At 44.3% G+C, this 17,811-nt stretch overlaps 1 protein-coding gene across 9 annotated transcripts in view; it reads right to left on the reverse strand.

Moving 5' to 3' along the window:
- LOC139756673 (fat-like cadherin-related tumor suppressor homolog) overlaps positions 1–17,811 on the reverse strand; it is a 1,059,999-nt gene that overhangs the window by 3,575 nt on the left and 1,038,613 nt on the right. For 4 of the 9 annotated variants that reach the window (XM_071676360.1, XM_071676345.1, XM_071676333.1 and 1 more), the window contains 9 exons: positions 17,475–17,612; positions 15,080–15,223; positions 13,610–13,783; positions 10,987–13,359; positions 10,491–10,779; positions 5,007–5,090; positions 2,742–2,954; positions 1,638–1,661; positions 1,011–1,181 (listed from right to left, as the gene is read on the reverse strand). In XM_071676360.1, coding sequence (XP_071532461.1) covers positions 1,011–1,181; positions 1,638–1,661; positions 2,742–2,954; positions 5,007–5,090; positions 10,491–10,779; positions 10,987–13,359; positions 13,610–13,783; positions 15,080–15,223; positions 17,475–17,612 — 3,610 coding nt within the window. The remainder of the gene's footprint in view (positions 1–1,010; positions 1,182–1,637; positions 1,662–2,741; positions 2,955–5,006; positions 5,091–10,490; positions 10,780–10,986; positions 13,360–13,609; positions 13,784–15,079; positions 15,224–17,474; positions 17,613–17,811) is intronic. The other 5 variants (XM_071676370.1, XM_071676351.1, XM_071676389.1 and 2 more) reach the window with 5 other exon arrangements.

A 17,811-nucleotide genomic window follows, 5' to 3' on the forward strand; every position in this document is an offset into this window, starting at 1 on the left:
ATTTTTTCATATCTAAGTCATTAGGAAAGTTTGGCTGGGGCAAAACTTCTGATATATATATATATATATATATATATATATATATATATATATATATATAGTGTATTTCCCTATATTGATCATTCAGGAGATAAAAGTGTACATAAACACTAACTTTCATTTTTACACATTAATGTTCAAATCTCTGCCACTATGGCTCACCATTTGGCGTCGAAATATTAATAATTGTTAAGCTCTTCTTTATTGCAGGCAAATGCAAAATCCAGGGCTACTGACCCCTATATCCAACGTTGCTACAATAGTAAAAACTGTTCTGGTTATCGTATATTAGTGTGGTTTATATCTTTATCACTTACACATCATGACGATATAATATTAACATTATCATCTCCGATGACCATATTGGCTCTATGCTCAAATCATACAAGCACACGTTTGATATCGTTTTTCTCTCTCTAAAAAAAAAAAAATATGTACGATCACTTTATCATGAGGTTTATAGAAAGCGTACAAAACTATATTGAGAAGTTGATGGGTGGCGATACTTCAGGTGAGCTGAGGTAGTGTTTCTGAATGTCTCGAGCAGACATACCATTGCAGGGCAGGATATATTTCGCCACCGATTCCTGATGCTTCGGGACAACTCGTTAGTGTGAACAGCAAGCAAACCTTGAGTGCTCTCACCCTGGTCTGCTTTTGTCCTTACAGAACTGACATGAGTGCACAAGGTTTGCAGCGAGGGGTACACACACAAAAAAAAAATCATTATGCAACTGAACTGTCTCCAGCGAGGGAGACCAGTGGTGTCAGCCTGCGTTTCTTGACAATATAGATACCAGCGGTGGTAGTCGAGAGTCCCAGCAGTGATGGCAGGAATGACACACATCCACACATACACTGAGCTCTTGCCATCCGACACACATTATCATTTCACCAGCCCCAGGCCGTCGTATGACGATGGCCCATGGCTGGGAGGAGAGACCCCCGGTTAAGAATTCTAACAAACTCACCAGCCAGGAGAGGAAGGCCCTCCATGGTGCCGTCATCAGTAGGAGAGGGCTGTGCGGCGGCAGCGTCCTCGGCCAGCAGCAGCAGGTCAGGCGTGGCTGCGACAGCTCCCTCGCCGCCGCAGCCCACTAGCGTCCGGGAGCCACGCATGTCGTAGTCGTCCCAGTGGTAACCTGCAGTGGGCCGCCCCGAGGCAAAACACACATTAACCATTGCTCGTACGGAGGGAACGTCTAGACTCTACAGGGGTCAGACTACATCAGATGACTGGAAACACGCCAGTTAAAAGACCCTTCCGTTCTCTACGGTGCTCACACACTACTACATGCTAAGTCGCTACCGACGCTACTTATGCTAAGAAGAAACGACCGACATGCTTTCCTGCCTGACGTAACTTCTGGGCATGCATTAAACCTTCCATATGATGTCCATAATCAAAGGAATGGCTCAAAATACAAAAGCAAACTACAACTCGAAAAGTGTATTTACGTGCAAAAACCAAGCTGATGATACAGATTTCTCTTTGCATTGCATTGTCATCTACTACTGTGTGAATGATCAACAAGTGACATAAACTAGATAACTCAACTCGAGGGGCAAAAATAAGAAAGAAGTTGAGCAATATCTACCTTTCCTCTTGGCCTGTGTCGGAGCTGCGTGCACGGGGGGGAAATAAGAGAACGTAAGTTTTTTTTGGGCAATTTTTTCCCCTGTAGCGGAGATATGTACACATGTGGCATTCATACAGGTGTGTATCACCAGGCTGTCCTGCAAACCTGTGAAACTAGAGTTATGGTGCAACGAGGAAGAGATCATCCTGGATGCTGTCAGAAAGGTATGGGTGCAGTCAAGATTAAGATTATAACACAATCAATCATGATGATATAACCTAATTGATGATGATACATTTTCAACTGATGTTGATAATATGACATTCTTTTCTTATTTTCTTAATGGCGTTAATTTGTAGAATTCTTATGATTTTACATATTTGGATTTTCATATTTATGATATATATATATATATATATATATATATATATATATATATATATAAATATATATATATATATATATATATATATATATATATATATATATATATATATATATATATATATATATATAATGCGTTTTCCAAATTGATATACTGTTTGACTTTTGTATATAAATCTTTTAGTTGCATGAATGTTAATTGCTATAAATTCAATTATTTTGTTAATTCTAATGATTATCAATTTCATATATGACAGTTATATTAAGTCTTTTTAACATATGCTGAAGTTGTCATTCTGTATGAAACAATGATTATATATATATATATATATATATATATATATATATATATATATATATATATATATATATATATATATATATATATATATACAGGAAACATGCACAGCTAAAAGTGTCAGCAGCGTTTACTATATATACCATAATATTGTGGCAGGAAGTATATCATTATATTAACGTTAAGACATAAAACTTGAGCTAATCCATACATATCTTGTAATAAGCATGTTAATATGACATGAATGTGGTAGATACACAATGCGTGTATCCAACACGCAACACACCTGTTGTGACCAAGCGTACTGCCAGCCTTGAGATCAATGAAAAACCAGTTGAGTATAACAATTCACACATTAGTTAATTAATCACCAGGGGATCAAACACACAGCACTGTCTAGTTCCACTCAAGACCTTAACGGACCTCAAGACCTAACTTACGGTATCCTTCTTTAAGACCCTTAAAGCCTCGCTTATCCCCAGGGACCTTAGAGTGTGGTCGTGTAGCTCGGGGAGGGGGAATGGCAGTGGGGTGGTCAGGGTGAATGGTGATGACTTCGAGAGGTTGGCCGAAGTGGGTCTTGCCCCGGCGACTCAGGAGCGAGGGGCAGGGCATGGGTGGCACGACGGGAGGTGATGGCCTCCTTCCACACACTGTGGCCAAGCGCAGGAGGCACTTGGAATTAACACTTAGTACATATACAGAGCAGGGATGTCAAATATGTATCAGTGAGCATATTTCACAATAAGTCATATGGTGGCGTCATTTTTTTTTTTTTTTTTTGAAACCTGTTGTCCAACTGCTTTACCTCGTGTTCTTAGAGAATCAAAAAGCCTCTTTTTTTTTTAAATGTTCAGCAGCGTTATGTATATTTAGATGAAGTGTCTCCATCAGCTTAGAAGGAGGAGCAGGATGTGGGTAATGGAGGGATGTATGCTCAACATATTTGCTGAAAATTCAAAATCTTAAGTACTGAAGCGGTCATGCTATTAGAGGGCGTCAGCTGCATGAAGGCTGCACTTCAGGCGAGGAGGAGGATGTTGGCTTGGACCATGCAGCTGCTGCACGTTGCTTCACGCCAACGTGTGGTGTCCAGGCTCACACTCCCTCACAGCCACGTTATACCATGGTGCATATTATGTTGACTCTGGCTCAGCTGCTTCTCTTCTGCCACACACACACACACACAGACACACACGCCTTGTTCTCGCATCACAGCCATGACACAAGTTTGTATATATGCATTAAGTGACCGATTTCATTAGCGTTAGTACATCAAAGGTGAGAAACGTGTTACTTCATGAGGAAAGTGGATTCTCGTGATAATATACAGTAGCAGAGGTTGGATTTCACACATCAATGGCAGAGGTACAGTACTGAATATTAGGGAGGGAGACAGAATACTATGTATCAGTGAAGGAGGTCAATACGTCAATGCCTGAGGTAGACTATTGTACATAGTGAAGGAGAGATGAGAAAGTATTATACGTCAATAACTGAGGTAGAGTATTATAAGTCAATGACTGAGGTAGAGTATTTTACATCAGTGATGGAGGTAGACTATCATACGTCAATGACTGAGGTAGAACATTATATATCAGTGAAGGAGGTAGAGTACGGTAGGTCATTGTGGGAGGTAGAGTATCATACGTCAGGTAGAGTACTGTAGGTCACTGTGGGAGGTAGAGTATCATACGTCACTGACTGAGGTAGAGTACTGTAGGTCACTGTGGGAGGTAGAGTATCATGCGTCACTGACTGAGGTAGAGTACTGTAGGTCACTGTGGGAGGTAGAGTATCATACGTTACTGACTGAGGTAGAGTACTGTAGGTCACTGTGGGAGGTAGAGTATCATGCGTCACTGACTGAGGTAGAGTACTGTAGGTCACTGTGGGAGGTAGAGTATCATGCGTCACTGACTGAGGTAGAGTACTGTAGGTCACTGTGGGAGGTAGAGTATCATACGTCACTGACTGAGGTAGAGTACTGTAGGTCACTGTGGGAGGTAGAGTATCATACGTCACTGACTGAGGTAGAGTACTATATAAAAGTAACGGATGAAGGGTACTATACATATCAGTGACGAATGTAGATTACTCTAACACCACTGACTGAGGTATAGCACATAAGAACAATGTACATAAAGTGCTGTGATATATTTACAATATGAAGTAAAATGTCTAAAGCAAGAGGTTTTCAAATCAGCAAGAGTCTCGTGAGATGATACAAGAGAAGCCAGGCAATGGTGAAAATTACAAGCTTCAGTGTCACAAGGAAATATCTCAGAGAGACGAAATTAGAAAAAAGGAAGATATTACCATGGAATTTCCTAAGCTCGATGTGTTGTTCTATGAGGGAACCAAAGTATGTTAAGAAGTTACAGAAGCTGAATATCTTATCCCAGAAGTTCGAGAGGTATACAACACGAATCAGGCAACAGGCGTTATTCTGTATGTGAATAAACACATCCAACTATGAGATTCCATGGTGCAATATACATAACCAAGGGGAGTTTTCCCCCACAGCGGGAGACTAGTTACAAAGCGCTGTAAGGGTAAGATCGGAGAGAAGTGATGACAGTGTGTGTTCTTTCATTTTTTTTCCGTGCGTGTGCACAAGTGCTTTTACACACAGGAGCGTCTGCATGCTCGTGTACACGGGTGGGTGGGTGGGTGTAAGGGATAGCAGGAAGGTGCGTTCATACCTGAGGAATCGTCCGAGAAGGGCGAGTGCTGGCCGGGCGATGCGCGACTCTCGCCCAGGTTAGTCACCAGGTCACAGCCTACATCTGCCGGCACAAGAAACCACACTTGCTATATGTACACAGCCCCAAACCTGCGACACAGCCAACCACCACCTGCTATATGTACAGTCCCCACCACCTGTAGCACCGTCACCCTAGCCACAACATGTTAGCCCCCAAGCTACTACTGCCTTAAGCGGGTGCGCATCGGGTCAAGGACTTAGCACAATGGAAATACTAGTAATGGCATTGTATGTGGAAGGGACACAAATACAGTATATCCTATCGTTGCTTAGGCATACCTACCATGTTCTGGACAGCCTGCTCCGGCCTGGACATCCTATCATAATCTGGACACTACATAAAAGCCTGGACACCCTTTTATGGTCTGGACATACCTATCATGTTCTGGATGCTCTAACATGGCCTGGACATCCTAGCTTAGCCTGGACGCCCTATCATAGCCTGGACACACTATCCTGACCTGGACTATCATAGCTTGGAAACCCCATTATGACCTGGAGATGGTCTGGACACCCTATCATGGCCCGGACACCCTATCATAGCCTGGACACCCTGTCATGGCCTGGACACTCTAACGTAGCTCAGAAACGCGCTTATAACCCAGTCAGTATCCTTCCTGGCCAGGAACTGTATTCAGGCCCAAAGGCCACTGTATCATGGCCAAGAGCTGTACTGGAACCCTCCCCCCCCCCTCAAAAAATAATAGCAATATAGAAATAGATAAATAAAATGATACATAAAATGAAGTAAACGAAATAATGTATCAGATCAGGGATAAGACATAACACGACGGACCAAAAACACTGCACCAGTGAATCAGACCCAAAATGCCTTACCAAGAGGGGAAAGTGTGGCCTTGGTGGGCCGTGAGAGGCATCCTATCATGTATATAGCCATAGTTTAACATCCTTCTACACCTCCCTAGTCCTTGAGGCATCATGTCCATCGGCAGCCATGAGCGTTTCCTCACGAGTGTATATGGTTCTTAAAGAGTATTTTGTGGCATCCTATTTTGTTTGTGTCAGTACTGAGCATCTCCTGTGTTGCCCCTGAGCCTCGAGAAGGAATCTATCGAGTCCTTTCCCTACAGTCGTATGGTCCTCGAACTATGACTTTAAATATCAATATACAAACATAAACATACCTTAACATCAGGTGAACACGTCCTGGCTTAAACCCTGTGCAATAGGCTTCACAGCATAGTTTACTCCCTCAGCTGTGGTGGTTGACAGTGTGATGGTAATTAGGTTTGTGTTGTGAGAGGCATCTGGAGGCCTTCTCACAGCATGTGTTGGCAGGTTATGTTGGCCTGCCTACTAGTAAGGTTGGCAGGCAGGTAGATTCTATGTTGGCAAGCAGGCTTACTCACTAGTCATGTTGGTTGGTAGGCTTACCCACTTGTTATATTGGCAGGTAGGCCTTCTTACTGGTGATGTTGGGAGGCAGGAAGGTGTACCTATTCGTTTATGTTGGCAGATATGCCTACCAACTGGTTATGCTGGCAAATAGATTGGTGTATATACTGGTTCTGTTGGCAGGTAATCTAACCCACTGGTTCCATCTTTATCCTCTCATCATACAGCCCTGTCTGCAGTGATACTCTGTAGTCGATCCAAAAAAATTCAAAACATTTTATGTAAGATGAAATTCAGTCCACCAGTTCCATGTTAAGTCACATTGTTGATAGAAAAAAAAATCATTCGAATCATAGTTTACGTCAGGTTAAGTTCCTGTGTTCCAAAAGTCCCTATCTTCCTGTGCCTCAGCTGACTACACTGTCAAGGGCGCGCGCTGTTCTCCTTGTCCGTGGGTAGGTGGGTGGTATGGGTGGGGGATGGAGAGAGGGGCGGGACGGCTGCGCTGGAGGGTGTAGAGATAAAAAGAAAAAATAAAGGATGTACGAGAAAAGAGTTGAGTACGGAGGGCAAAGTTGGAAGGAGGGTGAGTGAACGTACGAAGGAAATGAGAGCAATGAGAGAGGTCGGGGAGAGGGAAGATAGTAGTGAGGGAAGCGGATGCTGAACGAGGAAGCGCACTGGAGGAGAGAGATTGGACTACCAGGAGCCAGAGGAAGGTGCAGATGATCGTATAGGGAGATGGAGAGAAAGAGAGGCAGTGATGAGGCAAAAGGTAGGTAGAGATAGGTGCTAGTAGCAACAAGGGACAGAGGGAGGCTTTAGTGGTGGTAGGAGACAGAGAGAGGTGCTGGGGGTGGTAAGAGGCAGAGGTAGGCGGGAGGTAGAGGGAGGTGATAATGGTGGCAGGAGGTAGAGGGAGATGCTGATTGTGGCAGGAGGTACAGGAAGGTGCTGATGGTGGCAGGAGGTACAGGGAGGTGCTTATGGTGGCAGGTGACAGGTGCTGATGGTGGCAGGAGGTATAGGGAGGAGCTGATGGTGGCAGGAGGTAGAGGGAGGAGCTGGTGGTGGCAGGAGACAGGTGCTGATGGTGGCAGGAGAAAGAGGGAGGTGCTGATGGTGGCAGAAGACAGAGAAACTGGTGCTAGTAAGAGGCAGAGGGAGGTGTTGGCGGTAGCAGGGAGGCGAGAGGCGTTGGTGGTGGCAAGGAGCAGAGAGGAGGTGCTGGTGGTGGCAGGGAGAATATAGACAATAGCGCTGATGCAGGAGGAAGAGAGGCAGGTGGTGCTAGTGGTAATAAGATGGACATTGTTCGGGCGGGGAGTGTGGAATCATTTCATATTTGTTTTTCAAGGGAGAGGGAGCAGGAGAGAGCGGATCTGTGGGAGAGAGTAATACCTGGGGAAGAGGAGAAGATGAGTCTGCTGCTGGAGGGGAGAGGTAATGAAGATCCTCAACATCAGGAGGGGGAGAAAGATGAGAAAGAGAAAGAGAGAAAGAAAGAAAAAAGAAAGAGAAAAGTATGAAAGAAAATAAGAATAATATGCAAGGAGAGAAAGAATAGGAAAGAAAGAAAAGGAAAGGTATAAAGAGCGACTCTATCAATGACGTTCTTGTGTTCAAAATAATAACAAATGCTAAGTCGAGGTTCGTCAAAATCGCTGATGCATTTTGTAATTCGCTTCACATTAAGATAACTTATATGAAAACTCTGCAAGAGCTCTTACCTACCCACTGTGGAAGGTATTTTCGCTGTTATAATGCTGCCAGCAGACACTATCGTCGAGCTGGAGCTCTCCAGACAAGAGACGTGGGTTTTGAAGCGCATAATCCTATTAAGACTTATTTGCTCTCTCGAAAATATGATCAACATTGTTTAGAAACCTAAAATGAACAGCATATCATATATATATATATATATATATATATATATATATATATATATATATATATATATATATTTGGGGAAAGGTATCTAAATAAATTGTGGTAACTTAGTTGATCTTCTGGTCACCAGGTGAGAGCATGTGTCTTGTGAGAGCAGCATAAGGCTTCAATAGTGAGGGGCATGGGACCTACCGCTACAGACGGTGGCCATATATTGAGGTACAAGATACACATTCCAACAGATGGGGGCCATAGTGAGGAGCACAGGACATACTGTACCAGACGGAGGTCACAGTGAGGTACAGGACGGCGGCCATAGTAAGGTACAAGGGACAGTTTCTACCCTCCAAGACACTGTATAAGGCATGTACTGACACTACAGTTTGGGTGAGCGTGCCGACTCTGGGAGATAAAGCTAGAACCATAATGTAAGCCAGTTGTGGACCAGTGGGCCAACCTGTGTACCAGGGGTTGTGAACCAAGTGCAGTGGACGAGAGGGCTCGATGTTTTAAACCAGGCGTTGTGAACCACGTGTAGTACACGAGAGGGCTCGATGTTGTGGACCAGGTGTTGTGAACCACTTGTAGGGGACGAGAGGACTCAGTGTTGTGGACCAGGTGTTGTGAACGAGAGGGCTCGATGTTTTGGGCCAAGTGTTGTGAACCACGTACTGTAGACCTGTGGACCAGGTACAATAAACCTGGAATGGACCTTGTGAAGGATACAAGTGTTGTGGGTTGTGTCCCTAAGTATATGTGGCGAGGCCTTTTATGAAGACCAGTAATTAGATGTATATAATCTTTATAATGTTAAACTACAACACTCCATGGCATTTAGAAAAAAAATTAAATCAAAGCATTTTAAAGCCCACTGAAGCTCCAGTTTTTGTATTTAGGTCTCAGTCTGTCCTTTGAACATTCAAGCAAGCACGGCCGTAAATCTCTACTGACAAAGGCAGAGACAGATAGAAAGAGTCGTTGCAGTCTTTCACCAAACAGCTGACGAAAATCAAACATGAAGAAACGGAACAAAAAACATAAAGAGACCAAACAAGACATAAACAACATAGCACAGCCCATGTAGCATGACCATCAAACAAAGGAAAAATTAAAGCATGACGATGATGCGTGAAGCGTGTGTCTGTTTTGTGGGATGTTCAAATGCCGCCTCTCTCCTGCTGCTGCGCTTTTACCAGCTAAGTCTGTTTCTTACTCGTATCAAACTGTGTTTCTGTTTCCATCTCTTTGTTCTGCTACACTAGGCGCATTTATAGATCACAACATATATGGATATATACATGTATCTTTTTTTCATGTGTAACCTTTGTGACCAGTTTAGTGACATGCGAACTGAGGAATACCCTCAAAGAAGCTGTTAGAATGATAGTGAGCTTATTTTGCTTGTTTCTGTGGGATGACGTGGAGAAAAATCTCCGCGTTATATCTGCTTGGTCAATAGTAGTGTGAACGAACGTATTACCTGTTATGTGAGGTGGTAAAGATTCACTTAATGGGTTACCTGTCCGGCAAATGAGTCTCGTCCGATCTATAATTCTAATATCAGCAACACTGAGTCATTTCTTCTCCTCAACAGACTATCAAAGTTACTATCCAAACATCAGATTCTGATGAATTCGCTGACCGCTGGATATCATTTTCATAATTTGAAATTACTCTCAAAATAGTAATAGTTACTGTTACACCTTCCAGACAATAAGGTTATATCTGTGTAGGTAAGAATGCTACAGTCGTGGTAGCCAGTGTATAAGTGACAAGAAATATGTAGCAGGTCTCTGGTTATGTTCTGAAGGCACAACGGTACACGTAATGTAGCAGTCGGTCGACAGAGATGCGGTTCGTGTCGGTAACCTTCATCATCCGATGTTCGAGACATCGCTAAAAGAGTGACTGAGGAGAACTCTACCACACGGTGATCTACTGTGGTGAACCGAGGTCGGCTGAACGAATGGTCCTGATGTAGTGTAGGACATCTGTGATCATACTTTATGTGAACAATGAGTCGTGTTGTGGGTGATAGAACCAAGTCAATGTTGACACCCAGGCCATCACATGAAGAACCCGACTGTGACCTGTATGACCAGCCAAGAACAGATGATTTATAGCTTTTTTTTTTTTTGAGTGTGTGTATTGAAGGGTCACACTGGTAGTGACTCACCCTTGATGGGCATGAAGTACGAGTCATTAAGGTTGTTGTGGTGATCCCAGGGCTTGTGGAGCGAGTCCGAGTCACTGTTGGATGGGGGAGGCGGTGAGAGGTTGGGCGGCACTACCACAGGCTTGTTAAGGCTGTGGAGGAACTCGTGGGAACACCTGGACAGGGTCTCCAGTTCCAGACTCTCGTGACCTGCAGCGGAGAGGTCGGCCAGGTGCTTGAGGGTGTTGAGTATGACGGAGTCGGTGCCGCTGGGTGTGTAGGAGGCTGGGCGTGGCGGCAGCGGCGGACCCTGCAGTGTGCCACCATGAGCAACGAAAGGAAAGGAAACTCAAAACAGGCAGGGAAAAATTAAATGAATAAGAAGCAAAATTGTCCAGTGATATCGGACAAAATATTTTGAAGATAGCTATGAAATAAATCAAAATATAGACGTGTTCTATAATATCTATATCTACATGAAAACAAGAAATTTAAACCATAAAAACGTGACCTTTACCTGGTCAGCTTCCACGTTGCAAATTTTAGAATTTCTCTTTGGCGCATCATTGGCCTTGAGGTCATTTTTGACGTGGTGGTCAGTGAGTTTAATGCGGTTGTTCTGCTGGTGACGCTTGTGCCTCCATCGGCGCCGCTGCCACGCCACCAGCAGTAACATTGCCACCACGCAGCCGAGAAACACTGCCAGGATACACACCAGCTCCTCCAGGGTGATGTTGAGTGCGGAGGACGGAGGCGGCGGCTTCTTTATGGCCTCCGTGCAGTACTCACCGGTAACATTCGATGAGCATATACACTTGAATCCACCGTAGAAGTTGAGACATGTGCCACCATTCTGGCAAGGATTACGAGTACATTCGTCAATATCTAACTGGCACACCGCACCTGTGAAGTGCTGACACTTACATATAGGTCCATCAGCACCTTCCTCACATCGACCACCATTTTGACACGGATTTGGGTTACAAAACACCCCATATTCACAACGTTTTCCACTTAGTTTTGACGGACACTGACATTCGTAAGTATGACCAACGACAATACATTTACCTCCATTAAGGCACGGCGAGGAGGAGCATGGCGCAGTATCCACTTGACACTGTGCACCAGTGAAGCGCGGGGGACAGGTACAATTATAGGACTTTCCATGCTCGGTACATGTGCCACCGTTGAGGCACGGGTACGAGCCACACACGCCAGCGGGAGGGAGGAGTTCCGGGCACTGCAGATCTACATTAGCTAAACGTTTGAGTACAGCGCCACCCGACGACGACCCTGTTATGCTGACGGGAAGCTCTATGCCGTCTATGGTGATCTGGTCAAGGCAGCCCACAAACCCTAGGCTGCTGTGGGAATAGGAAGACATACCAGAGGTACTCTGGATATTGATTGTGGCACCAATGTAAATAAAGTCTGAATCCATATTGAGGATGTCATTGGCTCCAGGTGCCGCCCCTGAGCTCAGCTCACCATCCACACTCAGAGTGGAGATCGTGCCCTCGCGAGTGAGGTTGATAAAATGCCACTGGTCGTTGTTTACTCCGATGGTTGACACTCTCACGAGACCTTCGCCACTCCCGCAGTCCCAGCGGTACTGAACGTGACCACCTACGACCTCTAATATACTGTAATCTACATCTCCAGCAGCGTAGACAAGTGTTCCTACAGGGTTCCTGGTGCGTAGGAAGACGCTGAGCACTAAAGAATTGCTCTCCGCCTGCCGCGCTATGCTGTACTGTGCATAGCTCTTGCCCCTGAATGAAAGAGGTCTGAGTGGGTAATGGCAAGAGGGGCTGCGACACTTGGTGAGATCGACCTGACATGAAGGTCCTGCGCGTCCCGAGGGGCACTGGCACGTGTAGCCACGAGTGGTAGCCTCAGTTGGCGTGCACTCCTCATATTCAGCACAGGGCCGATGTCCACAGGCATTCACCAGATCTTCACACATATTACCACCATAACCCTGATCGCAAAGACACCCGGCTTTCTGAGTAAACCTTGGGGCAACCAAACTGGCGAGTTGAGTGTTGACGGGTACAGCCACGTCATCACTGATTTCCACTACATCAATACACGCTCCATGCCCACTACAGTCTGTCTCGGTAGTGCACATCGAGTTCATCACAGCCAACAATGATATACCAAGGCTCTTCTTCATATCCACTTGCCTCTCCTTCAGCTGGGCAAGCAGCTCTTCTCTCGTAAGGAATGAGTTGTCAGGTTTCTCGACGACAATTAAGACATCTAAACTTCTTTGAATATCTCTTTTCTGACGCTGTGGACCGTATATTTTCTCCATGGAATGGGAATGCAGGAGTGCTGCTTGAAGGCTGACTACCGTAACTGAATCTTCGTCAATAGAAAGTTCGTTGGCAACTGCCCTGAGAAAAACTCTTTGATATCTTGACAGAAACTCATCCGGCGAGAGAGGACCTATCCGCACGATAACAGAGTTTTCAACCATTTCCTCGGTAATGACTGTCACCTGGACCGTTGCCTGTACAGTACGGTGATACCTGCCATCAGACACACTGACGTTGACGCTGTAGCTCCCGGAGTCCAGGGGAATCAAAGCTACGAGAGTTCCGTCTTGACCATCAATATCAAAATACTTGATGGAGCTGACTTCCCTGGGCAACGGCGCAATGGAGTACTGAAGAGTATCGTATGGGTCTTGGTCAAGGGCGGTGACTCGACCGATAATGCCCCCAGGGAAGGCAGTGCGGTAGCTGATGATGGTAGTGCTCAGGGGGAAGACTGTGGGCGGGTAGCGAGACTCCTCTACGACGGCGACGGTGACATGGGTGTTAGCGTGCAGAGGAGGCGATCCACTGTCCCACACTCGCACATGCACCACATACTCGTTCTGGACCTGGCAGATAAATAGACATGCGTTCACTGTATGAGACAACAATAATAGTCACAAAAGCGTAGGACATATAGAAGAACAGATGATGAAAACGCTCCGAAAATTCCGCAAAACATTTATGCCCTTTATATTTCCTCTGCAAAACGGAGAAACTGTCATATATGTACACACTTTAAGCTCACTCTGGATCTCATTCATCCATTCAAGAGATTTTTTTTAGAGTATTTCATGAACAGAAGTAAACCTAACCCACCAGATGGTTGAGCTTGTTGGTGGCCAGTCTGAGAGAGCCGTCCTGGTCGAGGGTGAAGGCGTGGTTGTCGGGGCCCTGGTTGATGACCTCCCAGGTGAAAGGCGCTCCGTTAGGTTCTGCGTCAGCGTCAGTGGCCATCAGCCGCAGCATCGAGTATCCAACTGGTCGGTTCTCCTAAGATAGACAGACAACATGAATAAAACTTTACAACTGTTGTTGGCGATGTTCTGAAGAAAATAAGAATAACATCCAGCATTATCTATATTGCCTCACCTCTCCAATCCCCCTCCCCCTATTTTTTTTTCTTTTCTTATTCTTTTTATTAACTGCGTAGAAATAAAAGACAACTGTGTCTATCGCGATCTTTGCTTGTGACACTCGTTCAACGTTTGATACAAAGATCCATATGGATGTGAATTTAAATCTGTTCTAATCACACCCACCTCACATTTAGACATTATTGTATTATCGGTCACTCTACATGGGTAAAGGTTATTCACATCTGCTAACACATAAACAGGGGTTGCTATATCAGTTTAGCCTCAGATATCACATCACGGCATGGTATACTTTACTATACTTACATATTCACAACACACACTAGTCTCGGCATACACCACTATAATAACACATCGACAAAATATATATAATTCCTCACTCGCAATCTCTTTGTTACTCTACGTCTTCTTCCTGTTGTCTCAGATCACCTCTTACATATCCTCTTCACATTCATATTACTCCTGTATGTGAGAACCACAACACTGACCTTCATTCATAACATGTTCTTTTCTGAATATGAGAGACGGTCTTGAATTCCCCGACTTCCCCCAGTGCCTTCTCTCATATCCCGTTCTTCCTGCATCCATTCTCCTAATATCTCATTAAATCATCTATGAAGAGTAAATTCCCCTACCAGTCTGTGGAATATACATTCCACAGATAACAAAGATATGTACTAGCATCCACTAGTTCTTATCGCACTTGCGTACTTAATGTTCTTATCAGTGCTTGTCTGTATCAGCAACACAATCTCGACTTTAAACCCTAAGATATCTATGGACATATCTCATCAGTCCTACTCTAAGTTCAACTAAATATATGAGTTTTTCAGTTCCCTTTATCGAGACATTCAAGGTGAGCTGGGGGAAAAATCACGTGACAACGCATGGCAAGATGAGGAGGCTAAATGAAGGTGGTGTAATGGCTTCGATGCAGTGAGAAGCGTATGAGGCAGCGCTGATCCACTATGTGACAGAACTTCAGTATAGCTTTAGATTTCATTTTAGCTTCATCGCCGTCTGACTAGATAATTAGCTGAGTGATAGTTTCATGTTCAACTTACTCGTTATTTTCCAAAATGAGGATTTGTGCAACTATTCCAATTTTGGCCACTCGTTAATGGAGTCTAATTGGCAGTTAGAATTCTCAGAACGAGTTGTTCTTATAACCGGTGAGCCCAGAGTAACTTACCTGCACTACAACAGTGTAATTATCTTGGGTGAATATGGGATCGTTGTCGTTGACGTCGCCGATTATCAGGTCCACCTGGGCCACGGCAGCATTGGACGGGCTGCCCAGGTCCCGAGCGCTGACCGTGAGCTGGTACTTCTCCACCTGGACAAGGGCGAGGTCTGTTCAGCACACTGTCTATTCTAGAGTGTCTTTGATAATACCAGATCTACTATACGATGGTTCTAACAATACCAGGTACATTATATGGTAGCTCTAAGAATACTAGATATAGAAAAAACATAGAGTACAGAATTCCAAGCTTAGAGGAGTAGGGAAAGAAATATAAATCACAACTGTACAACTTTGTTTTGTTACGGCCACTTAGCGGCCACACACAACTCTAGTGGTCTTGTCAAATATTTGGGACACACAAGAAGCCACTTCCCATGAGAAGAAATCGGGGAAATATCTATAGAAGAGGGAAAGAGAACCAACACTATGATGTAAAAGAGGTGTGTCAAGTTCTGAAGTCAGACTTGGAAAGATGATAAGTCGGACAGCTTTGGACTTGAATCTGTCAAGTAAGTATGGAAAGCTAGAACCTCCCAAAGGTGAGAGCAGTATTCCATACAGTGGAATAACACAGAGAAAATGAGGTGTGGCAGCAAGATGAGTGTGACTGAGAGGACAGAAGAAGGTGTGCTGTAGTGGTATGGACGTATGGAGAGGATGAGTGAGGAGAGACAAAGATGATATTCAGTATACCAGAAAGGGAAAGAACAAAGTGTAGATGGGGAAACCGGGAACGAAATGGAAGGTAGGAGTGTCAAACGCTTTGAATCATCGGAACCTGAACATGCAGGAGGGTGTAAAGCGTGCGCAGGATAAAAGAATTGGAGCCATGTGGTACAAAAGGGGTGAAGTGATGTCAGTGCATTAAACCAGGTCATATGAAGCGGTCATAGGAAACCACGGAAAGGTCTGTAGGTCTTGGCTATGGATAAAGGGGTTCTATTTTCATTACATTATACGTAGCAGATACATGGTATATATATATATATATATATAGGCAAATGAGTTGCCATTTTCTTTGACTATTCCCAGAGCTACCTCACTAACACGAAAGGCAACAAACAAGTATAATATACATATCTATCTACTTGCTCATTTCTTCATAATTACCCCAGGATCTTTTTTCTAAGAGTCTTCATGTTACCCAGGAGATCTTTCCAGAGGCTCCTGCAGTCCAAGACTGTATAGTACTTCCAGTGACAGGGAAATATGGACTCCTCTGGAGTGAGAAGATCTTTGACGAGACTCTACTCCCAGTGATACAGCCTCGCCAAAGTGACTTTTCACTCGCGGTGTAACTTCACACTGGCAGAGTCCATTTTTACACACACACACACACACACACACACAACACACACACACACACACACACACACACACACACGGCTAATGGAATTTCACTCTATAAAATGTAATGACGTTAAGACGACGATAGAAGAATATTATCCAGCAAGAAACAAACTGCAGGAATCTCTTTATGAGAGGGACGTGGGGGCAGACATCGTCCCAAACCTGTCCTCAGAGCCCCCATTTGAGGAAAACTAAAAAGACAAATTGTCTGCTGCCAAATATTAGGAAAGAATTCAAGTGTACGAATAAGAAAGTATACAGCAGGTTGTTCACTTCTTGCATTACGCCAAAGCAAGATGCTTCTCAAAACTGGTCACCTTACTTGAAGAAACAAAAAGAACGAATAGAAAAAGGTCCACAGAAGGTTAACAAAGATGGGCATCATAATCAAGGGAGGTGAGTCAGAGAAAAGCGGATAAGCGTTAAAGAAAGGAGAGTAAGGGGTGACCTGATCATAACCCTTAAGATACGAAAGCACTCTAACGTCAACAGTGAACAGTTCTTCGAAAGTGAGAGAGCAGCTAGATGCCATGACATGACACCAGGTAAGAATTTCTTGAGAAATGATGTAAAGATGTATGACTGTAGGATGAGAGTGGTGGATGAATTGAGTAAACAGAACGATCAAACTTTGAATGTGGTCAGCATACATGTTTGAAAAGTTGTATGATAGAAGAGATAGGTCAAGAGATGGGTTCCCCGTCAATTTCAAACTCCATCCCCATATAGCATATGGTAATCACACACACAAACACACACACACACACACACACACACACACACACACACACACACAAGGATAATGGAAACTGCACATGGTTAATACAGACTGCATACATAGATTTAAGAAGTTGTGTGATAATAGTAAATGTTCAGAGATCGGGACCCATGGGGACACACACACACACACACACACAACACACACACACACACACACACACTACAGAAACTCTCCCGTCCAAGACCCAGTGGCACAAATAACTGATATTACCTTCTCCCTGTCCAGCTTCTTCAGCACCGTGACGATGCCAGTGTCTCGGTCGATGTCGAAGCAGTGGTCGTCGTTGCCCGCCTGGATGCTGTAGCGGACCAGGCTGTTGACGCCGGAGTCCACATCGCTGGCAGAGATCTGTGGGACGATCACAGAAGATACGGTAACCCGTCACTATGTTGTGATTTAGGAAACGACTTTTTATTAGCCTGAAGATTATTCATGAGCAAAACAATGAATAATCACATTAGATAATCACAAAAAGATATCCCTCTGAGGTGTGTAATCATGTAAAGAAAATATTTCTTGAAGAGGAATATCTGAGCAGAGTATAATA

This window comes from Panulirus ornatus, chromosome 2, assembly GCF_036320965.1.
Source record: "Panulirus ornatus isolate Po-2019 chromosome 2, ASM3632096v1, whole genome shotgun sequence".
NCBI lineage: Eukaryota > Metazoa > Arthropoda > Malacostraca > Decapoda > Palinuridae > Panulirus > Panulirus ornatus.